This window comes from Pseudorca crassidens, chromosome 7 (genome assembly GCF_039906515.1).
Source record: "Pseudorca crassidens isolate mPseCra1 chromosome 7, mPseCra1.hap1, whole genome shotgun sequence".
NCBI classification, from domain to species: domain Eukaryota; kingdom Metazoa; phylum Chordata; class Mammalia; order Artiodactyla; family Delphinidae; genus Pseudorca; species Pseudorca crassidens.
The window spans coordinates 105783224-105808198 of NC_090302.1; the positions used below are offsets into that span (position 1 = coordinate 105783224).

General features: G+C 45.1%; 1 protein-coding gene across 6 annotated transcripts in view; it reads right to left on the reverse strand.

Moving 5' to 3' along the window:
- Positions 1-5302: 5302 nt before the first annotated feature.
- The window catches only part of FBXO16 (F-box protein 16), a 57063-nt gene continuing 37390 nt past the window's right edge, over positions 5303-24975 (reverse strand). The window contains exons 7-10 of one of the 6 annotated variants that reach the window (XM_067745266.1): positions 24741-24843; positions 11377-11438; positions 7373-7398; positions 5303-6877 (exon numbers count right to left, since the gene is read on the reverse strand). In XM_067745266.1, the coding sequence (XP_067601367.1) occupies positions 6786-6877; positions 7373-7398; positions 11377-11438; positions 24741-24843 (283 nt within the window). In that variant the 3' untranslated portion in view covers positions 5303-6785. Of the gene's footprint in view, positions 6878-7316; positions 7399-11376; positions 11439-13728; positions 14574-24740; positions 24844-24975 lie in introns of those variants that run through there. The other 5 variants (XM_067745270.1, XM_067745269.1, XR_010945175.1 and 2 more) reach the window with 5 other exon arrangements.

Here is a 24975-nt window from a genome sequence, read left to right on the forward strand (position 1 = left end):
GATTTTTGTTTATCCATTCATCTGTCAATGGACACTTGGGTTGCTTCCACCTTTTGGCTATTGCAAATAATACTGCTATGAACATGGGTGTACAAATAACTCTTTGAGTCCCCACTTTCAGTTCTTTGGGGGATATACCCAGAAGTGGAAATGCTGGATCTTATGGTAATTCTGTGTTTAACTTTTTGAGGAACCACCATACCATTTTCCATAGCAGTTGCCATTTTACATTCCCACCAGCAAAGCAGAAAGCTTCCAATTTCTCCACATCTTTGCCAACCCTTGTTATTTTGCATTTTTGATAATAGCCATCCCAATGGGTATAAAGTGGTTGGTTAATTTTTAAAATAGATGTTTCTTCCTTAGACTGTAAGTGCTTCCAAAACTGACTATGTGAGTATTTGTTTGATTCAAATGGAATCAAAGACTTGAGCTGAATAAATATTTCCCTAAGTGTGTCACTATAAATATTCAAAATTCCCCAAAGTCTCTCCCCAGTAGTAGTAAAAAACATGTTTTCACCAACGTCAGTCGTGTCTAAGTTTTCAAGAGAGACCTGAAGGGACAGAAAAGGTGCAGCTCCCTGAACTCAGATAAGAGGGGAAGGAGCGCCCTCTTGTGTCCTTTCTGTGCCAGTGTCAGTGAATAAAGAAGCCAGCTGAGAAATGATCATTTCAGATCTTCTGATGACACTTCCCATGACAACAAACTCCACACACATGCCTACTGCACAAAAGAAAATGTGAAAACATGGAAAGAGTGAAACTAGGATCTTCTGAAGAATTCCCAATCTAGAAGGGAGACGGGAACAAAATCCATGCAGAAATAACAATAGAAGACTAAAAGCAAAATGGATTAGATTACCATAAGCAAAATGAATAGATTATCTATTAAGACTCCACAGGAGATAAGATTCGCATCAAAATGTAAACGTGGCTGGTTACGAAGGAGCTTGAGTTGGCTCTCAGGTTTCTCTTAAGGCTCCAGTTCCAGGGTCCTGGAGGGACCTGGGAGGGCAGCCTCCATGTAGGCGCCACTTACATGGCTGTCAGGTTTCCAGAGCCCCTTCTGAGGTTTAGACAAGCTCACTGTGCACTCCCGTCTTTGAGAGGGAGGCCCTGGGGACTCCTCCCGTGTTCCTTTCTTCCCTGTAGTGTCCTGCCCATGGCTTTCCTATCCCTTGAGTTTCATCTCCCCCCACCACAATCCGTCCCTCCCTAAACAGGCTGTTGACGGGCACACTGTCTCCAAATCTTCGTCTGGCCTTGACGTTCACAAAGATAATTATACAGGAAGTATGGCTTTCGGAGTTTTGCAGGTATCATCAGCATGGGGACCAGTTACAGAGGATTAAGAAGCTCTCTTGCAAACTTTGCTCCTGCAAGCAGCCTTCAGCTATCCTCTTAGGGCCCTGAAGGAGGTAGAGCCCTTCCTTTGGTTAGCATCCTTCTCTCTCTTTTATTTATTTATTTTTTTGGCCATGCCAAGGCACACGGGATCTTACTTCCCGGACCAGGAATCCAACCCATGCCCCCTGCAGTGGAAGCGTGGAGCCCTAACCACTGGACCGCCAGGGAAGTCCCTGCATCCTTCTCAAATGCTGAATGAAGACAGAATGAAGGCATGGCAGTAGATGTGACCACATATCCAATCGGTAGAGACTAGTGCGCTAATTAGGGAAGCAGCATGGTGGAAAGAGCAGTTCATTTCTTCAGAGTCAGACACAGCACACTGTAGAGCCCAGCCCTGCCGTTCTGTGGCAGTGGCCCCGGGGGCATGCTATTTTATCCCCATCCAGCAATTCTGAAATGGGAATAACAGTCTCCACCTACCTCCCTCGTAAGATTCTCATGAAGCTTAAAAAAGATAGTGTACATAAACCTCGAGGGAGAATCTAGTGTCATAAACACCCCTCTTGCCCCAGACTTCCCCCTTCTATCCCGATGTTCCCATAAGCCTCCTGGCTGTATGGACCCGAGATTTCTGGGGCAGCTGCACAATAACAGAGATCTTAGGTCAACAAGAGCTGTGTGGGAAGCAGAAGAAGGGCTGCTTTGTTTGTATTCTCATGTCAGGTGCAGTGGGGAAGGTATTTCCAAACCATCTTAATGACTTCCCAAGACTTTTTCCAGTTGCCCAAGCCAGAAATCTGGGAGTCATCCTTGATTTCTCCTTCTCTCTCACCTCCCACACGTATATTTCTAAGTTCTGTTACTTCTCCTTAAGACACTCTGAATCTTCTGGGTCTCTCCGTCTCCCTCCATTACTTTACTTTAATTCTCCATCTCTGTTCCCTGGAAAACCACCATGGCTTCCTGACTGGCCTCCAGTATTGTCCCTCTTCTACATCATCCAGCAGATAGAGCTCTTTCTAAATGCAAGTCTCAGCAAGTTGCTCCCCTATTTAAGATCACTTATTGATGGCTCAACTACTTCCAAGAGAAAGTCTTAACTCCTGAGTGTGTCTCACTTCCTGTTTGGGCTCCTCCTACTTTTCCAGCGTTTCTCCCACCAATCCTGTGGCAACGCCCACTCCTCTGTGCACCAGCTCTACTGGACTATTTACAGTTCCACGGAGAAGGCACAGTGGCCAAGGCGTTTCCTGGACATGGTACTTTTAGTGCTAAAACCAGGACAGCCCTGGGCAAACCAGGATCGTGGTCACCCTAGTTCTACCTCAGGCCTCCGTGTATCTTCTTTCTTAATCCCCTTGTCTGTCCCACACAGTTTCCTACTCAATACTTCTCAGCCTCGGTTTCTGCTTGGACATCACTTCTGCAGCCTCCACGGAGCGGTATATTTGTCCCTTCTAGGAGCTGTCACAGCAAGCTCTCCTGGCAGCGATCACTGTATTGTAATGGCTGCTCTATCTCCCTCGCAATTATAAACTCATTAAAGACAGGAACAGTTTTTTTCTCCTACCTGTATTCCCAGAGCCTAGTAGAGAGTCCGGCACACAATAGGTGTTCGATGAAGTTTTCTTGAATGAATGAATATCAATATAAATTTATCAAGTGTCGTCTATTTCATATCACTACGGGGGATGTTAGGGACTGAATGTGCCCCCCCCCAAATTCATATGTTGAAGTCTTAACCCCCAGAGGGGCTGCATTTAGAGATGGGGTCTCTAAGGACGTAATGAAGGTTCAATGAGGTGATAAGGGTGGCACCCTGATCTGATAGGATTAGTGTCCTTATAAGAAGAGACACCAGGAGAGACATCTCTCTTCCTCTCTCCCTTTCCTTCCCCCTCTGCAAAGGCACAAAGGAAAGGCCATGTGAGCACACAGTGAAAAAAGACAACCTAAGGAGAGCTCTCATCCAACACTAACCCTGCTGACACCTGGATCTCAGACTCCCAGCCTCCAGAGCTGTGAGAAAATAAATTTCTGTTGTTTAAGCCACCCAGTCTATAGTATTTTATATGGCATCCCAAGCAGACTAACACAGGGGATGTACCTAGTTCACATAACTATGCTGTGACCAATGATGGGTACGGGTCACACGGTGCCATCCTGAGGCAGAGATTTGGTTTCTACTCTGAAACAGCCGTAATAATCTTTCCCATCTCATGGGTTCTTCCAGAACCTTGCAACTCTCCTCAGTCTTCAACCCCTCTGCTTGAAATTGGACAAGCCTCGTGATCACCAGGGGATGATGGAGTGACTTGGAGACTTCCAAGGTCCGGCCACTCAATATGGCTGTTCTCTTGCTCTCTGTACATCCCCTGCCTGACCAGTGCCTGCTTCCCCTATATCTCACACCGGCGGCCCCCAACTTTTCTGGCACCAGGGACCAGTTTCACGGAAGACAGTTTTTCCACGGATTGGAGGGGGCGGGACGGTGCAGGCAGTAACGCGAGTGATGGGGAGCAATGGGAAGCAGCAGATAAAGCTTTGCTAGCTAGCCACTCACCTCCTGCTGTGCGGCCCGGTTCCTAACAGGCGGTGGACTGGTACTGGTCTGTAGCCCGGGGGGTGGGGACCCCTGCCTTAGACACATGACTGACCTTCCTACGTACTTACCTCTGCCCCAGCTGATAATTGTTCTTATTAAAGAGTTGGTGAGGGGCGTGCCCCTCTGCTAGTTTCCCTGGAAACCGATGAGCCCACCTGACATCAATTCTCCTATAACTGGTAATCTCCACTTCCCCACCCCCATGTCCACCCCGAAAGAAGACTGCCGCCGCATCCTGCCTGCCATCCACCACACACGGTGAGGTGTTGCTCCAGGACCTTGGTCCAGATGTGTAAGCTCCCCCATCCATTAAACCACTGATGTCTCTGTTGTTGACTTTGGACTCTTTCTTCAGTCTTGAAGTTGGCAAGTACAGGCCTTGCAGGCCTGTGGGGTGCAGTCCAACGCAAGGCTAGGATAAAACTGTGATTCAGTTTCCATCTGGCTCTCTTGGGACTTTTGTCCTTAGAACCCACCCCCCCATGCGATGAGAATCCCAGCCCACGTGGAGAGGAACAGAGGCCCCCAACCCTCAGCCCTGTTGAGTGCCCAGTGGACGGCCAGGACCAACTTTCCAGCCATGTTCCTGCACTATCTTGGAAATGGACCTTCCAGCCCTCTGCTGGGGGGAAGATGCCGTGTGGATCAGAGACAAGCTCTCCCCCAGGCCCCTCCCAAACTGCAGATTCAAAAGGAGAATAACAGACAGCTGTAAGCAACTAAGTTTGGGGTCGGTTTGTTTCACAGGAATAGATAACCCAATACAGCTTTAGACAAGATGGGGCCGCTTGTACCGGACGAGCCCTTCTTTCTCTTGATTATGTCCTTGCCCCAGGATATCCTGGTTTATTCCAGAAAGGGCTGGGGACTTACTCCAGACTGGCCCATTCAGACATAGGCCTCCAACATGACTGGTTCCTGACATATTCACAGGAGTTCACTGGGACAAAGCAGGGCAGAATCCTGGAGCTGCAGGTCCCCCCCACCCCAGCTTACACAGCTGCCCCTGGCTCCTGGGGGCTGACCATGAGGGCTCAGGCCCCAGGAAGAGGAAACCCTAACTGACAGCCATCTGCTTTGCCCATGGGAAGAACACAATGTCTCCTTCTGGGTGTGTCTTCTTTCTTCTCTGCCTCAGAGCCACATGTTGGCTTCATCCTGGGTGATGCCAACCGATCAATTACAAGTTGGTCACGTTTTGTCCTCCACCGATCACCTGGGCATCCAAACCACTGTATCCTGGGCCATGCTGCCAGGTCACCATTTTGAACCATTCGAAAATACCTACATTACAGTATATAAAGTAAGAACGTAAGTGTTCAACATGACAAGATTGACAAACATATTTGTTTTTCTACCATTCTGCTTTACTTACGCAAATAAGTATCCTAGAATGGTCACTTCGGGGACCTGGAAATGGTTACATGAGCAGGTGGTTTAGTTTAGAATGTATGACTTATATTTTTGCAGTTAAGTAGCATTTTCTGTTTTCCAGTAACTCTTTAAAGCCCATTTACGTTGCCTGAATATGCATCATAATTCCTCCTTTGGAAATGTCTATGTTTCCACCACCGTGCTGGTGATTCTTCATCATCCCACTCAAATTCTACCCCTCCCCGCCCACTCCTGGCCACACCTGTCAGCCTGTTCCCTGGCTCAAAGGCTGACACCTATGAGCTGCATCTCCCAGGCTTCTCTGTTCTCTGACTTCCAGGTGGGTTTGACCAAAGGGAAGTGCTGTTGGAGTGTGAAGAGTGGCGAGAGAGAGGGGTGGGTCTTCTCCCTCCCTCCCTGCTAGGCCCTGGTCTCCATCATGGCTGCGTTCCTCCACCACATACCATAGGCTGGGCAGTCCCTCTCCCGTGGCTACAGCTCTCACTGGGTTCTAGGAATAGCATGCCCTTTCTCTTTTGCTTCTTCAGGCCAAAGGATGATAAAGGCTTCTGCTGTTGCTAGTTTCCAGGGGCTTCACCATCTCGTCTTGATTCTCTTAACCCCACCCACAGTGTGGGTTAAGGGCTCAACTGTAACCTCCCCACACCAATTCCTATGTTGAAGTCCTAACCCCCGAGACCTCAGAATGTGACTGTATCTTCAAAGAGGTAATTAAGGTAAAACAAAGTCATATGGGTGGGCCCTAATTCAATCGGACTTGTGTCCTTATAAGGAGAGGATATTAGGACACAGACACACACAGAGGGACGACCGTGTGAGGACACAGGGAGAAGATGGCCATCTGCAAGCCAAGGAGAGAGGCTTCAGAAGAAACCAACCCTGCCCACACCTTGATCTTGGACTTCCCAGCCTCCAGAACTGTAAGAAAATAAACGTCTGTTGTTTATAAGCCACTCGTCAATGGTATTTTTGTTACAGCAGCCTGAGTGGACTCAGATAGCCGTAGTTTGTCACGGCAGCCCTAGAAAAAAACACTCCCATCATTAAACTGCTCAAGTAGCCTTGGGAGTGTGCTGGCCGTATCCTTCTGGGACCCAGCCTCACACACCCAGTCTCACCAATGGTGCTATCGTATGTCCCTTTATCAACCCCATGGTATCTATCATCACATTTCTATCTCAGTTTGTAAAGACGTCAACATCTGTGCCATGAATACCTTTTACCGAAATAGTGTAGGACTCACTTTCACAATAAGGTACCTAAACTGTTTCTAATAAAGGAGCCAAGTAACATGCAACTCTCCATGTAGAGCAGCCTGTCATTTCTAGAAAAATCCTTTCACATTTTTAAATCAACTTTGGCTGGAAGGCCTGGGGTAATGATTGGAGCCCAGAGTGTCTCTGGAGATGCTGATGAGAGTTTTTGTTGCTGCTTCAGTGGCTGGGAGCCCCACTGGTCGATGTGGAAGCCAAGCGAGATGAGCTGGAACGTGTAGGGGGGTGCTGGGTTCTGCACTTAGGGATATCTAGGGAGGAAAAAGATATCACGAGAGTGAGAGTCGTTAAAACATCCAAAAAAGCTATATAGTTAAAATGATTTAAATGATAAAAAACGATTTTATAAAATCACCGGGCTGGATGGGATGTACTGAGTTTCCCAACTTCACCACCTTCCCCCCCCACCCCGTCCCCACCATCTTCACCTTGAGTTACTAATAAGAAGTTCCTTAGTCTCCAAAGTGCTCTTACAACTATATTTCATTTGAATCTCAAGAAAATTCTGCGACGTAGGTAGGGAGGTATTAACATCTCCGTTTTACAAATGAAGGAAACCGAAGGACAGGTAGTTTAAGGGCCAGCGCAAGTTCATGGAGCTAAAAGGCATGAGAGCTGGGTCTGGAGACTTGGGATTCTTAGACCAGGTGGGTATCGGTAGAGTTCCCATTGTTTATCCTCCCGACTAACCTGGGCATGCACACAAAAGGCAAATGTCACAGGTTGACACTCCCACCAAAACTCACAGCGAGAAAGGATTTCTCCTCGACATCTGGCCGTGAGCGGAGAGAGGAAAGAATGGAGAGAACAAGAGAGAGAAATAATACGAGCTGAGCTTGCAGGGAACGGGAGGGATGTATGCTCACCCGCATCTTGGCCCCGGCTGTGTGCAGAGCGACATAGGAGGGCTGGCAGATACACAGATGCTGAACTTCCTCAAACACTGTCCCCCTCCCTGACTGCACGTTCAGCAGCCAAGTCCCAGCAGTCAGCTCATCCATTACATCCCTCTAATGCCCTGTCGGCTACGTTTGCAACGCACAGCGTTTCTATTAATCCGGGGAAAATCCTACTTTAGACTGTCATTGAATCAGAAATTGCTTCCGCCGTGACTGCTGTCTCCAGCGAACCAGGTGCCTCCTCCTCCGCAGAGGTGTGCCACACGGGCTGGTCTCGCCCACACCCTCCGCCTGCCTCAGGTGCTCTCTTTACTCCTCCTCTAAATCTGTCCTTGGAGGCTCCCCTTCTCCTAGAAGCTTCAGTGTATTGACCCTCAGGGATTTCTGCCTCAGCTGCATTCCTGAAGCCATTATCATCCAGACCCCTAATTTAGCACTGAACGTATGCTCTCGGGCGTTAGTACCCGTTTCTGAATGTATTGGGTTGGCCAGAAAGCTCGCTCGGGTTCTTCTGGAACATAGATAACCTGAACGAACTTTTTGGCCAACCCAATAATTTTTTTATCTCCTGATGAGACTGTCAGTTCCCTGAGAACAAAGCTGGAATCCCACACCCTATTGAATCTACAGTCCTGCCTTTAGTAGATCCATCCATGTTCGCTGGTGACTTTTCTGGGAAACAGTAGGCAAAGCTGGGGTTAAACATAGCCAGTTGTTCGAATCCAAGAGGAAAGGGGGAAGGAATGGGAGTAAATCATCTTCCCATGTTTGAAGTTTTCAGTGTTGTTTCAAGATCAGCGTAGTCAGTATTTTTGTGTTGTTCTAAGATCAGCATAAGGTAAGAGAACAAACAGAAGCCTTCCTTTGTATCATTTTAGGAACAATGAAAATAAAATAATACCTGTTGAATGGAGAAAAAGCCTAGCTCTCTGTGATACAAGAATGGGCTAGTAACACCTCATCTGTAACAGTTTCAAATTTAATCCTATTACAGTGCAAAGCATAATTTATCACTGTACTTGAGGAACCCTTTCTCCTAAGTCCCCCAGGGAGATTCACAGGCCCAGGCAGGCTCCCCTCAAGCTTTCCTCTTCCACCCTGGCACGTCCCAGGGACTCCCCCACCCCCTTCTCTCCTCCTAGTAACCGTCACCACCTACTCAGATTGTGGGTTTCTCATCCCTCCTAGATGGGTTCCCGAAGATGGTCTCGTTATGTCCACCTGTTGGGCTGCACCCCGCAGGCCTATGGGCCCTGCACTTCCCCAGGTTCAAGACTGAAGAAAGAGCCCGAGGTCAACAACAGAGACATCAGTGGTTTAATGGATGGGGGAGCTTACATGTCTGAAGCAAGTTCCCCCCATTTGCAGCAAGCGGCAGACAGGATATGGCGGCAGTCTCCGCTCCCAGGGCGGGGGCGGGGGTGGGGAGGTTACCAGTTATAGGGAAAATGACGTCAGGTGGGCTCATTGGTTACCAGGGAAACCAGCAGAGAGGCACGCCCCTCACCACCCCTTTGATAAGAACAATCACTAGCTGGGGCGGAGGCAAGTACATAGGAAGGTCAGTCACATGCGTCAGATATAGGTGACGCAGGCCCTGGTAGGGCAGAGGACTTACAGAGAGCAAGAGAACAGCCATCTTGAGTGGCCTGACTATACAGGCTTCCTTGCTGTCCCTGAAAACAAGTTTGCAGACCCTTTTCATTTTAAGACTTTAATGTCCATCATTACAAGAGAAAATACAAGATCTAAGGGCAAAATATGGGGAAGTTATATAAAAGGGTACAAATCTGACAGTCTTGGGTCCTGGTCCAGCGATCTGATGATCTGGTTAAAATAACTTGGAAATTTCTTTTACACTAACATTGGGTATTATAAGCAGAAAGGGTAGGGGGTCCCCGGAGAAAAGGGAACCAGGCATGGCTTTCTTGACACAAGAGAACCCATTTTGACCTAAGCCATTTTGTGATCTAAGCCTGGCCACAATGCTTGCCCTTGAACAGGTCTCAGTAATTAATGATCTTAAGGGAACAAAGGAAAAAGCAGTCAAGAAACAATGATTCTGTGATAAAAGAGTCCTAGATTCTCAAGAGATATATGTAGATGTAGAGAATGGACTTGAGGACATGGAGAGGGGGAAGGGTAAGCTGGGACGAAGTGAGAGAGTGGCATGGACATGTATACACTATCAAATGTAAAACAGATAGCTAGTGGGAAGCAGCTGCATAGCACAGGGAGATCAGCTCGGTGCTGTGTGACCACCTAGAGGGGTGGGATAGGGAGGGTAGGAGGGAGACGCAAGAGGGAGGAGATATGGGGACATATGTATATGTATAGCTGATTCAATTTGTTATAAAGCAGAAACTAACCATTGTAAAGCAATGATACTCCAATAAAGATGTTTTTAAAAAAAGAGATACATAACACTCTGATACATATCATTGAGTACATACATATCTCTGGGGGCGGAAAGTAAGGCCGCCACCCAGGTGGAGGATGGAATGATGACGTTGACCTTTTCTGACCCTCGTGACTTCAATCAGTTGAAGCCTGCACTCTGTCAACCTTTGCCCCAATTCTACACTGCATTTTCCACTGCTTAAGACCCTTCATGAATATGAGTGTATCCTTAGTTTCAAACTTCCCCAATTTTGCTATTCAGGGAGGCACAGCTTGGGAAAGATCCCTGGTGTTCTCCTTTCTTTTGGCTGCGCTGTGAGATCTTAGTTCCTTGACCAGGGATTGAACCTGGGCCCTCGGCAGTGAAATCATGGAGTCCTAACCACTGGACCACCAGGGAAGTCCCCCTCCTTCCTTGCTGCAGATAATAATTCCTTCCTTCTCCCATTCTTTGGTTTGGCCATGTTTCTTGGCTCGACACCCACCAAAAGGCAAATCCGGTTTTTTGGGTAACACATCCACACCGGGAGGATGACGCACCCCAACTTCACGGGGACAGAGGCTCCTGTGCTTGGGACCCTCCCAGACCTCGCCCTATGTGTCTCTTCATCTGGCAGTTCATCTGTGTCCTTTATCACATCCTTTAATAAACTGGCAAACGTGTTTCCCTGAGTTCTGTGAGCCGCTCTAGCGAATTAATCAAACCCAAGGAGTGGGTTGTTGGAACCTCTGATCTATAGCTGCTTGGTCAGAAGCACAGGTGACACTGGTGACTGCAGTGTGGGGGAGGAGAGCGGAGAGCAGTCTTGTGGGACTGAGCCCTTAACCTGTGGGCTCTGACGCCGTCTCCAGGTAGATGGTACCAGAACTGAGTTAAATTGCAGGCCCCCCAGCTGGTGTTGCAGAGAACTGCTTGGTGTGGGGAAAACGCCCACACACTTGGTGACCAGAAGTGCCAGACATGTGTGTTTTGTGTGAGAAGTAAAAGAAGCACTTAGGAGATAGACGGGGCTGAGGTTTTTTCGTACAACAGGAGGGAAAGACTAGGGTTTTCCTTCACATTGGGGCTCATCAAACCTTTTACTTCCTATTCATCTTTGGCTGCTGCCTTGCTGTGAAACTCCGTCTCGGTCCTTCCCCCAGAAAAGTCCATTTCTTCAGTGCAGAGACTTAACAAGGACTATCTTAGCAGGATAGTTGAACCCGTTTCAAGCGGTTTCAAGAACTTTCACTTCTGAGCACTTGGAGACCAGGCAAGATGTATTTTACTACACTTCTATCCTACATGGGATTCTTCTCTTAAGAGCTTTTGCCTACAGCTCCACTGACTTTTTTTTCCTTTTCTCTCTTTTTTAAAATAATTGTTTATTTTTGAACAGGTTACTTTTCTACATAGTTGAGTATTGGAAAGATACAAAAAGGGACAGTGAAAAAAAATCTCCCCCACTCACCTCCGAGTCCTCCAGTTCTCTTCCTCAAGGGCAACCAAGATGATCTTTTTTTCCTGTGTATCCTTCCAGAGATATTTTATACATTGCAAGCAAATATACACATAAAATGCAAATATATTCTCCCCCTCTCCTTTTTCATACAATTGGTAATATACCATCACTTTTTGTTCACTATATATATGAGAGTATGCGTAAGTGTGTGTGTGTGTGTGTGTGTGTGCCTGCATGTATGAACAGTACTTAAAGAACTTCCTTGGGGATTCCCCTGGTGGCACAGTGGATAAGACTTCGCTCTCCCAACGCAGGGGGCCTGGGTTCGATCCCTGGTCAGGGAACTAGATCCCACATGCATGCCGCAGCTAAGAGTTTGTATGCCACGACTACAGAGCCTGTGTGCTGCAACTAAGGAGCTGGAGAGCTGCAACTAAGGAGCCCTGGAGCCACAACCAAGGAGCCTGCCTGTCACAACTACGGAGCCCACGTGCTGCAACTAAGGAGCCCGCAAGCTGCAACTAAGGAACCCACCTGCCACAACTAAGACCCGACGCAACCAAATAAATAAATAAAATTTAAAAAAGAAAGAAGCATAAGGGAACTTAAAAAAAAAAACTTCCTCAATCTTTCAAGGGTTGTATTATAGTCCATTTACAGATGAGCCAAATTTATAGCTATTTGAGCTGTTCACAATCTTTTGCTCTTAGAAACGATGCTGATATAATTTTTTTTTTTTTTTTTGGCTGTGCCACACAGCATGCAGGATCTTAGTTCCCTGACCAGGGATTGAACCTGCGCCCCCTGCAGTGGAAGTGTGGAGTCTTAACCACTGGACCACCAGGGAAGTCCCTGATATAAATTATCTTTACATATATGCAGGTCTGTCTGCCGTCACCCGTTTTCTGATGGTTTAAGGGTGTCGACAGCCATGCAATCTACCAGTAATTCCAGTACCGGAGCATCTTCACATAGAGTATTCCTTTCCTCAACCTGCTCCTACAAAGACAGAATCGGGTAATTTAAATGTATATTTATTTATTATTTTTTTATTTTTTGGCGGTACGCAGGCCTCTCACTGTTGTGGCCTCTCCCGTTGCGGAGCACAGGCTCCAGACGCGCAGGCTCAGCGGCCATGGCTCATGGGCCCAGCCGCTCCGCGGCATGTGGGATCTCCCCGGACCGCGGCACGAACCCGTGTCCCCTGCAACGGCAGGCGGATTCTCAACCACTGCACCACCAGGGAAGCCCCTAAATGTATTTTTTTCATCAGGAACTTACTGTTCTTTTTCTAGAGATATTTACACAATAGTTGCTCTCCATGTTGCTGTCACGTTTTTAAATGGAAGGACATGGGAGAAGATGCATGGAAAGCCATGCTTCACACATCAGAACTCTCTGGGGTTCTTTTCTTAGCCCACTTCCTGGGCAATCAGTGCCTAAATCTTCAACTGCTGGATTTATATTTCTCGCCCCGCTCTCCCCGCCAAGCTCTTGACTCATACATTCAGCTCCCTTCTCAATACGCCTACTTGTCGTCCCACAGGTACTTCACACCAAGCATGTCCAGTCTCAGTAGGAGATGGCATGAACCTTTACACAATCGCCCAATCCAGATACCCAGGAGTCATCCCTACGCGGCTGGAGCCTGTCCCTCAGCCTGTTAAGTCCCTCGAGGGCACGAGGGCACGACTGGGTCTTGTTAGGGTCACACATCCCTCGAGCTCCCTCCAGTGGCTGTAAGATACTTGTTGGATAAATGAATACACATATGAATGACTTCTCCTTCTCTTTCATTTCAGGGCAATGGCTGAAACCACCTTGCAGGGGAAATATGAAGCAGGGAGAGAAAATTCCTATCTTCCGGCTGGATGTCATTTTATTGGGCACAGAGAAGGGAGTGAGAAAGGCAACAGGCTACTGAGGCTGAGTGACCCCAGAAAGAGGGGGGCTCCTCAGGAGGCTAAGGCCCAAGAAGGGCTGTTACAGGGAAAATCTGCATACCAGTGTGTATACTATAGACCTGTGTCTGTCGCTCCCCAGTTGAATTTTTTTTTGTTCTCCATTTATGTTATTTGCAGACATTTGCAAATGATCACTGATACAAACAACACCATTCGATAAACCCATGGATCCCTTAAGAGAATAGATCAGGTAAAGGAGTACTGTAGGTGGGGCTTCCCTGGTGGCGCAGTGGTTGAGAGTCCGCCTGCCGATGCAGGGGACACGAGTTAGTGCCCCGGTCCGGGAAGATCCCACATGCCGCGGAGCGGCTGGGCCCGTGAGCCATGGCTGCCGAGCCTGCGCGTCCGGAGCCTGTGCTCCGCAACGGGAGAGGCCATAACAGTGAGAGGCCCGCGTATGGCAAAAAAGGAGTACTGTAGGTGGATATGGAAAACAGATAAATAGAATCACAACAGTGATAGCCCTGTAGGGTGCCAATCACTCTTCTAGAAACACCACCACCAACAACAATAATAATTGCAAATATCTGGCTGCTGGGCATTATATTACTTCATTTAATCTTCCCAAGCCTGTGATGTGGTAAAAAAAAGCTAAAAAAGGACTTCTCTGGCGGTCCAGTGGTTAAGACTCTGCACTTCCATTGCAGGGGGCGCAAGTTCGATCCTTGGTCGGTGAATTAAGATCCCACATGCCTCGGGGCCAAAAAACCAAAACAGAAAGCAGAAGCAATATTGTAACAAATTCAATAAGGACTTAAAAAAAAAAATCTACCCTCAGCACTTTATGATGACTCCCAGTTCAGGGGTGATGTGGTAATACTGTATGTAAATATGGATTATTGCGTTTGAAAGTCATAAAATCAGGAGTTTTTCATTTTAGTCATATAAACACAGCTTCGACTCACCCCTGTAAATGGCCTAAGCGTAGGCTGGGAGCTGAGTGACAAGTAACGGCCACTGGTGGGGATGAAGATGTCTGGGGAGGACCCCGCCCCAGAAGGGTTTCCTTCCAGGAGGAGAGTCTAAGCGGGGTGACTGTTCATCCTGGCTTCAGCTGAGTGGATGCTTCACCCCCAGGATGGAGCTGCTTCCGGGACTTTACCATCTGGGGATTCTGTGCAGAGGACCCCTGCTGTCCTCTGTCTGCCTACGAGCCCAGAAGGCTGCCCGGATGGTCTGATCACCCCTCCAGGTGACACCGACGAAGAGGGTGCTCTCTTTTCCTCCTAGCTTACTCTGCTTCTATGAGAAACAGAGGAAGGTGTGAGCGAGAAATAATCAACACAGCTTTAAAGAAGCCCCAGGCCTGTCTTTGTTCTTGGTTTGTCTTTAACTCGGGGTGAAACTGTCAGCTGTGGAGGAAGGCTAGGCAGAAAATTCTAGCCAGGGTTTTGAAACTTAAATCCATGATTTTGTGAGACTTCCCTGGTGGGCCAGTGGTTAAGACTCCATGCTTCCACTGCAGGGGGCGCGGGTTCGATCCCTGGTGGGGGAACTAAGATCCCACAGGCTGCACAGCGTGGCCAAAAAATTAAAAAAATAATAAATCAATCAATCCAAGATTATGTGATGGTGCCATTCAGCCTCCCAAGTAGGTGGCATAAAGTAGGGATGTGCTCCAACGCATTCCAATGGTTGTTTGTTAGTAGGGATCATGTATTCATATTTCAAAACATCCATGTCGTAGAATATTGGCTTCTACTGTAGTTTGTGGTAAAATACTGTATTACAAAATGTTTTACACGTGCACATACATATACACCACATATACACATATATATTTTAAACCCCAGTAATAACAGTGATTACAATACCCATCATAACTAATATGTATATAACTAAAAATATCACATAACTCATAAACACGGTTCTTCTTTTCTGGTAGATCCTCAAGAGAAGCTCATTTTTGTCAAATACTTTGTGCTTAACTCTTCAGTAAAAAGAAGCAGCCATTTGGCCCCAGGGCAAGAGAAGCAGGTAGAATCACTCCTGTTGGAAATGCCAGGGTAATTTATTATGGGTAGCATGATCAAACAAGAGGCTACAAGACAGAACAAGTAAACTATGCTCCTTCAGAGGCAAAGGAGAAATGCAAAGACTCTAAGCAGTGGCCCTTCCTGAGAGTCAATTTTGCCCCCAGGATTCTTAGCAATGAAGCCTTTTGGTCTTGTAGGTATCAGAAATTAACAAAAGCCCATATTGTAGTTAGTAGGCAGCGCAGCCGCACAAGACAGAATTCACAGCGCTGAGTTTAACACACGCTATTCCATCTGGGAGCGTGGAATCAAAAACCCAACACTGGGGACTTCCCGGGTGGTCCAGTGGTTAAGACTCTGCGCTCCCAATGCATAAGGGCCCAGGTTCGATCCCTGGTCAGGGAACTAGAGCCTGCATGCCGTAACTAAAGATCCTGCGTGCCACAACTAAGACCCGGAGCAGCTAAATTAAAAAGCAAAAAACAAAACAAAAAAACAACCCCACACAGATGAGGAGTAATGAGCAGGCAGAAGATGTTATGGAGGCCAGGCAGGAAAAGAAAATATATGGCTTACATTTCCTATAGCTCTGGCTGCAACTATTTTCTACACAGAGGAAACTGTGAGAAAGAAGACAAAGAAAAGTGGGGAAAGTAAAGGTAAAAGCAAGAAACAAAGCTTATTCCACAGGTTGGAGCCTCCTCCTGGCCACGTGGCTGACCGCTCAGCAGCGTCTCAGCAGCTGCTCACCGTCAGCACTCTCACTGGCCCCTGCTGTCTCCATGATGATTTGGTGTGACTCTGACAGCTTCTGCTAGTTACTGACGCTTACTCTGAGCTGAGCACTGTTGTTACTAACTCTATTCTACAGACGAGGAAACAGAGCCTCTGAGATTGCTAACAATTTGGCCCAAATCACTGAGCTGCTAAGACTGTGAGATCAGGCATTGAACCTAGGCTGTTTCAGTCCCTAGCCTGTGCTCTTGTTCAGCAAAGTGAAAAAGAAGATGGTATTTAATGGGGGAGAACACGAACATGTATTGAGTACTTAATATATACCTGGCGGCATTTAGTCCTCACCACAGTCCTGCAAGGGAGGTATCATTATTCCCATTTTATAGATGAAGAAACTGAGGCTCAGAGAGGTTATGTAACTTATCCAAAGTTGCGCTGTTAAGTAAAAAAGCCCAGGTCTCTCAGACCGCAAAGCCCATACTCTTTCTTATTCTTCCTTCCAAATGGAATTCTCAGGAATTTCACTGAACTAAATAAATAAAAATCTCTCCTTTAGATATTTTTACCTCTGCACATCCAAACCAAACAGACGTTATAAAACGAATACCTGGGGGTTTCGTCAGAATTTGAAAGGAATCTATTAAAGATTGCCTGCAAGGAAGCCACTGCATAAACTGTGTTTTGTAAATTCTTCTGTTGTAATTAATTAAGTTTTCTAAAGTTCAAAGAGAAAGATGGAAGACAGAAACCAGTTTTTATTGGTTTACAATCAGAATTCATGAATATACTGGCTTCTTTTTTGGTATAAGGAGAGAGCAGAGAGTAAATGTGGTAGGAAACTATGGGCGTCCACAGATCCAGACTTTAGCCTGGAATGGACTTTAAAGATGTAATTCAAACTTATAAATGGGGAAATGAAAACTCAAATAGCTTGAGTGACTGCTAGTTAACGGTAGAGCTGAGGCTAGAAACCTGAGTGTCCTGATTCTTAAACCATTATTCTTTCCATGACATGAACCAGGAATCACTTTAGAGAATATTCCTTTTTCCTCCTCTTTTGACCCAGACAGGGATGAAAAAGTGAGAAAGCTTAACAAAGCATTATGGATCATACGCCATGATCAAGTGGGGTTTATCCCAGGAATGCAAGGATTCTTCACTATATGCAAATCAATCAATGTGATACACCATATTAACAAAATGAAGGATGAAAACCATATGATCATCTCAGTAGATGCAGAAAAAGCTTTCCACAAAATTCAACACCCATTTATGATAAAAACTCTCCAGAAAGTAGGCATAGAGGGAACCTACATCAACATGATAAAGGCCATATATATCAAACCCACAGCCAACATTGTTCTCAATGGTGAAAAACTGAAACCATTTCCTCCAAGATCAGGAACAAGACAAGGTTGCCCACTCTCACCACTATTATTCAACATAGTTTTGGAAGTTTTAACCACAGCAATCAGAGAAGAAAAAGAAATAAAAGGAATCCAAATTGGAAAAGAAGAAGTAAAACTGTCACTGTTTGCAGATGACATGATACTATACATAGAGAATCCTAAAGATGCTACCAGAAAACTACTAGAGCTAATCAATGAATTTGGTAGAGTAGCAGGATACAAAATTAATGCACAGAAATCTCTTGCATTCCTATACACTAATGATGAAAAATCTGGAAGAGAAATTAATGAAACACTCCCATTTACCACTGCAACAAAAAGAATAAAATACCTAGGAATAAACCTACCTAAGGAGACAAAAGACCTGTATGCAGAAAACTATAAGACACTGATGAAAGAAATTAAAGACGACACAAACAGATGGAGAGATATATCATGTTCTTGGATTGGAAGAATCAACATTGTGAAAATGACTATACTACCCAAAGATATCAACAGATTCAATGCAATCCCTATCAAATGACCAATGGCATTTTTCACAGAACTAGAAAAATTTCACAATTTGTATGGAAACACAAAAGACCCTGAAGAGCCAAAACAATCTTGAGAAAGAAAAATTGAGCTGGAGGAATCAGGCTCCATGACTTCAGACTATACTACAAAACTACAGTAATCAAGACAGTATGGTACTGGCACAAAAATAGAAATATAGATCAATGGAACAGGATAGAAAGCCCAGAGATAAACCCACGCACATATGGTCACCTTATCTTTGATAAAGGAGGCAAGAATATACAGTGGAGAAAAGACAGCCTGTTCAATAAGTGGTGCTGGGAAAACTGGACAGCAACATGTAAAAGAATGAAACTAGAACACTCCCTAATACCGTATACAAAAATAAACTCAAAGTGGATTAAAGACCTAAATGTAAGGCCAGACACTATCAAACTCTTAGAGGAAAACATAGGCAGAACACTCTATGACATAAATCATAGCAAGATCCTTTTTGACCCACCTCCCAGAGAAATGGAAAAAAAACCAAAAATAAACAAATGGGACCTAATGAAACTTAAAAGCTTTTGCACAGCACAGGAAACCATAAACAAGACGAAAAGACAACCTTCAGAATGGGAGAAAATATTTGCAAACGAAGCAACTGACAAAGGATTAATCTCCAAAATATACAAGCAGCTCATGAAGTTCAATATCAAAAAAACAAACAACTCAATCCAAAAATGGGTAGAAGACCTAAATACACATTTCTCCAAAGAAGATATACAGATTGGCAACAAACACATGAAAGGATGCTCAACGTCACTAATCATTACGTGATTAGAGAAATACAAATCAAAACTACGATGATGTATCACCTCACACTGGTCAGAATGACCATCATCAAAAAATCTACAAACAATAAATGGTGGAGAGGGTGTGGAGAAAAGGGAACCCTCTTGCACTGTTGGTGGGAAAGTAAATTGATACAGCCACTATGGAGAACAATATGGAGGTCCCTTAAAAAACTAAAAATAGAACTATCATATGACCCAGCAATCCCACTACTGGGCATATACCCTGAGAAAACCATAATTCAAAAAGCGTCATGTACCACAATGTTCATTGCAGCACTATTTACAATAGCCAGGATACAGAAGCAACCTAAGTGTCCATCGACAGATGAATGGATAAAGAAGATGTGGCACATATATACAATGGAATATTACTCAGCCATAAAAAGAAATGAAACTGAACTATTTGGAGTGAGGTGGATGGACCTAGAGTCTGTCATACAGAGTGAAGTAAGTCAGAAAGAGAAAAACAAATACTGTAGGCTAACACATATATATGGAATCTAGAAAAAAAAAAAGTGGTTCTGATGAACCTAGGGGCAGGATAGGAGTAAAGATGCAGACATAGAGAATGGACTTGAGGACACAGGGAGGGGGAAGGGTAAGCTGTGGCAAAGTGAGAGAGTGGCATGCACATATATACACTACCAAACGTAAAATAGATAGCTAGTGGGAAGCAGCTGCATAGCACAGGGAGATGAGCTCGGTGCTTTGTGACCACCTAGAAGGGTGGGATAGGGAGGGTGGGAGGAAGACGCAAGAGGGAGGGGATATATGTATACATATAGCTGATTCACTTTGTTATACAGCAGACACTAACACAACAATGTAAAGCAATTATACTCCAATAAAGATGTTAAAAAGAAAAAGAGTAAATAGGCATAAGGGATCTTATTGGGGTTTTAAAATGAAATGTTTTAAAACTGATTTATGTTGATGGATACACAACTTGCTAATTTCACTAAAAGTTATTGAATTGTACACTTGAAATGGGTGAATTAAATGTTTTGTAAAGTATGCCTAAAAAAACCCCCAAAACTATCAAGACACTAAGAATCAGGTTATCCTGGAAAGAGGTCAAGAAGGTAACTGCAGAGGCTGGAGCTAGCAAAGCGCAGGAAAAGATAAAGTCTTATCTAAAGCAATTAACAGTAAACCGGCAATTAGAGGCTTTTGTTACTTGTGTTTAGCTGAATGCTGTGAATAGTAAGCTTTTTGAAATTCTTGGCCAGATCAGAACCTAGAAAGTGAGGACTTCTAACCTCCGTTGAGTGTGAGACAAAAAGGTAGTTGTTTTTATACTTAACTTGGTAGAAAAAAGAAAAACGAAAACAGACGAGAAACAAGATATCAGCTGAGGTCCCTGGGGTCCCAATTCCAGGCCCTGGGAAGACCAAAGCTCACCCCCTTGGTTTTTGTGAATTGTCCTGAAGGGCTTTCTAGGTTTCTAGACTTCTTTTTTTTCTTTCTAATATTAGAAAGTGAAGTCATCCTTTATTCCTCTTTTCTTCACATGCCACATCCAATCTACCACAATGCAGAATATGGTCACTCCTCACCAATACCACCGCTAACATGCTGGTCTGAGCTACCAGCATCTCTCCTAACTTCTTCCTCTGTTTCCATTCTTGCTGCCCCCCACCCCTTTTCTTATGGCCGTGCCACACGGCATGCGGAATCCTAGTTCCCCGACCAGGGATATCGAACCCGTGCCCCTGGCAGTGGAAGTGTGGAGTCCTAACCACTAGACGACCAGGAAAGTCCCCGGTTTCTAGACTTTTGAGACTTTGCTTCCATGTGTAAATTGAGTAGAATTTACTAGAGAGTTGGAAGGCGGGGTTTACATCCCAGTAATAGGGAATAAATTTGATGGGAATGGATGGGTTACTATCCAGCACTAACCTGGCCCCTCTCCCCTTCCCTGTCTCAGCTTCTCTCCATCAGGCTGGCTTCTCTTTCCTGGTCTTATCTCTCTCCTCCCCTCTCTCTGCTCCCCCTCCACTCCCCTTGCAGGAGCAGAAGCAACAAGGTCTTCCTCTAATCTCCAGCCTCCGCAGGCTTTCCTCCTCTGGAGCCCAGGTGCCTGCAGCATCCAAGCCCTCGAGGTGTCATCCCTCCCTACAAGCCCCTCAGCGGCTTTCCCCCAGGGAGACAGCTCCCTCCTTCCCCTTCCCAAAGAGGAATCGTGGGGTCAGCTGTTAAGATTTAACAAAAAAATTTTTTTCACGTCTTTACACAAGATCGGAAAATCTCTGAAGTTTAAGATGGTACCCGGCTGTCCTGTGGTGTTTATATTTTTTCATTGCTTTGTTCTGTATGGAATTTTGTTATAATAACTAATGGTAATGGGCATTTCCTGATATTTATATAATTTTAATAAACCACCTTCAAAATTACAAAGCATTAGTGATCGGATCTAGGCTTTATTCCCATCTTCTATCAGTGATTCACTCTAAAAGGTGGTTCAATGAAGCAGCTATGATGAGGCAGTGCTAGAATTAAAAGGGAAATCAGGGTCTTCCCTGGTGGCGCAGTGGTTAAGAATCTGCCTGCCAATGCAGGGGACATGGGTTCGAGCCCTGGTCTGGGAGGATCCCACATGCTGCGGAGCAAATAAGCCCGTGAGCCACAACTACTAAGCCTGCGTGTCTGGAGCCTGTGCTCCACAACGGGAGAGGCCGTGACAGTGAGAGGCCTGCGCACGGTGATGAAGAGTGGCCTCTGCTCTCCGCAACTGGAGAAAGCCCTCGCACAGAAACGAAGACCCAACACAGCCAAAAATAAATAAATAAATTTATTTTTTTTTAAAAAAAAAGGGAAATCAGGTACCCTTGTGAGGGGCAGGCTTTGAGAACGCAAACCTAATGATAATAGAAAACATCACCAACTCACAGCAATATACGTGGATTTGAAACTGTTTCCTGGAGAATGTTTCTGATATGGGGAAGAACTCTCACATTTGAAGGCTCTAAGTAATGACAGGCAAAAAGTGAAAATGTCTCAGTGGCCTGACAGCCACGCCCTGGAGAGATGGCCTAAGGAATATTCTTTGTACTTTACATCCGCGCTTTTTTTTTCCTTCCAACTCTTTCACTTTTTTAAAAAAAATACATTTATTTATTTATTTTTGGCTGCGTTGGGTCTTCGTTGCTGCACACGGGCTTTCTCCAGTTGTGGCTAGTGGGGGGCTTCTCTTGTTGCGGAGCACGGGCTCTAGGCGCACAGGCTTCAGTAGTTGTGGCTCGTAGGCTCTAGAGCGCAGGCTCAGTAGTTGTGGGGCAAGGGCTTAGTTGCTCCACGGCATGTGGGATCTTCCTGGACCAGGGCTGGAACCCGTGTCCCCTGCATTAGGCAGGTGGATTTTTAACCACTGCGCCACCAGGGAAGTCCCCAACCCTTCCATTTCACAAAGATTTAACTTCTCCAAGTATCACATACCCCTTTGCCACTTAGAGGGGCAAGGAATACTCCAGTGTTCAGGCCTCAGGTCCTTCCTGGGCTTTGGTGATCTGTCCTTCTCATCCTGGCTTTATAACGTGTTCCCCTAAGTTTGCCTAGTCACCTGTTTCTCGAGTTCCTCCTGAATCTTCCTAGATAAACCTGTCTAAATGATGCAAGGATTTTCTATCTAATGAATACGGGATTTTCTCCACTGCAATGACACCCAGGCTGTGTCTACCACACTCTCTCTACAGCTGCACTTGTTGGAGTTTTATTTACTCCCTACTTTTCTTATGTCCCCTAATTGAATTTCCTCAATACCCATTTCCTCTCCTCTCAGGCCCCACTGCCACTACTTCTTCATTTTCACAATCACCTTGCCTCATCTAGGAGGTTGCTCTTTTCCTCTGAGGGATATGGTGGGCAGTGGGGCAAACTGGCACCTCGGGGGGAGGGGGCCTTAGCCACCTGCAGCCTGTGGTCCAAACAGCAGGCTTATCGCGGACACCATTACAGAGTCAAAAATCCTAGCTCACTTTTGGAGGGTTTAATTATGCCTTGTGCTCCTCAGAACTAAGCAGAAACAGGGATTCTCTCTTTTTTTTTTTTTAACCTTTTTTTTCTTTTTTTTTTTGGCCTCGCCATGAGGCATGTGAGATCTTAGTTCCCCGACCACAGATCGAACCCGCACCCCCTGCAGAGGAAGTGCGGAGCCTTAACTACTGGACCAGCAGGGAAGTCCCCAGAAATAGTGATTCTAATTAGCATATTTACAGAAACAATACAAGTAGATCGATACAATTGTACACTTCACTTATTAATAGCTTAATGGTTCTCCATCATTGTTTAATTTGCCCTGGCTTCCCTTTCAGCTTTAATTAGCACAGTTTTTGAAGTTGTTAATTTATAATGACTATTTTCACTTAAGCAAGGCCTGCTAGTGTGTGCCAGATGGTAAACATCAAAAACCCAGAGGGAAGGTTTCTGTTTAGCCTTTGATTTTTGTTTTGTTTTTATTAAGCCAGAGAAAGCTTCGATTGTGCTGATAATTTGTAAGCATACATCACCAACTTTTATCTTCCTTCAAATTCCCTGTTCTCCCCCAGATATGTCTTCTACTGCTGGCCTAGGAGGGGCCAGGGAACTAGGCAGAAGCATGCCTGAATGGCTTGGGCGATAAGCCTCATAAAGTTATTTTTCTCAATTAATGGTTTTCACTGACAATTTTACTGCTCTGTTTTAAGCTTCCCCATTCCCTTGGGCATCTGTACATATGTCTGTGATAAGCCTCACCCAGTCCAACAACACTGGCTCCTCAGAATACAGACTACCCTATCTTAAAAAGCTCATCTCTCTTTTTGGAACATAACACTTGAAAATGCATTTAAACAGAAAGTAATTGAGCTTTAAAGGAGAACTATAAAAGTGATTTATTCACGAGTACACACTTATTCCTCTCCCAAATGACACCCATTTTATATTAATTTTCCTTGAGTGTGTATCCGCAGCCTTTTTCTAAATGTTTACTACTAATAGAAACTGTTTATTCCACCCTTATTCCCTTCAACTTTGCTCCAAAGATTCTCATATGTGCTGAAAGGGATCTATTGGGGGTACAGAACCACAATTTGGGAAAGTCTGCTATGAAATAATAATGCTCCCTAGTCATAATCACTGACTTTTATTAGGTAGTCAGTTAGCTATTTTTTAATTAGGGAAAGAAAAGAAAATTCTTAATTCATTTTTTCTGAAGTTATTTGAAATGCACTTTTATAATCATGTTCCATTGGTGGCAGGAAAGCTATGGAAATCATGCCTTTTTCTTAGATTAGTGGAACCTTCACTCTACAGATAAGTAATTTCTATAGAGAAATTTCTATAGGCTCTCCTCCCCCCACCCCAAAGGACTCACAGAAGAAGAAAGAACCAATGATAATAATGCTCCCTTTACACTGTACAGTTTTCAAAGCAGATTCATACACATCAGTTCATCCAAGCTTTTTTCTCTCTCTTTTTTTTTAAACAGGTGGGAAAACAGAGGCTCAGAGAGATAAAATAAAGGGCATCTTCAAGGTCACACAGCTAGTCAGTCAGTGTCAGAGACTAGGATTTAAACCACCACTTGATGATTCTGATTAAAAAAAAAAAATTCGGGGACTTCCCTGGTGGTCCAGTGGTTAAGAATCCGCCTTCCAATGCCTGGGACGCGGGTTCGATCCCTGGTTGGGGAGCTAAGATCCCACATGCCCCAGGGCAACTAAGCCTGCGCGCAGCAACTTCTGAGCCCACATGCTGCAACGAAAGATCCTGCAGGCTGCAACAAAGACCCTGCATGCTGCAACCTACACCTGACACAGCCAAATAAATAAATTAAATAAATAAATAAATAATTTTAAAAATTAAAACAAACAAAAACACCAAATTCAATCCTGCAAATAGGATTAGAGATCCAGCAATTATCATTAACATCATGTTGGGGAATCTTTTGTAAGAAATACTTACCAGTGACTGTGCTTTTCCTAGTTTAGATCTGTCCTGTGATTTATTTTTCTTATCACATGACTGTCGGTTGAAATCTGGGGTCATTTCGTGTCTTTTCCTTCTTCTGTAAATTGGAAAGCATTGGAAAAATTATAAATATCATTTTAAAGCTTTGGTGGTTGGCATAGCTGTTTGTCCATTTGATTTTGTTGTACCTGTGGTTTAAAAGATTGTCTTCACTCAACTGGAAACAAGC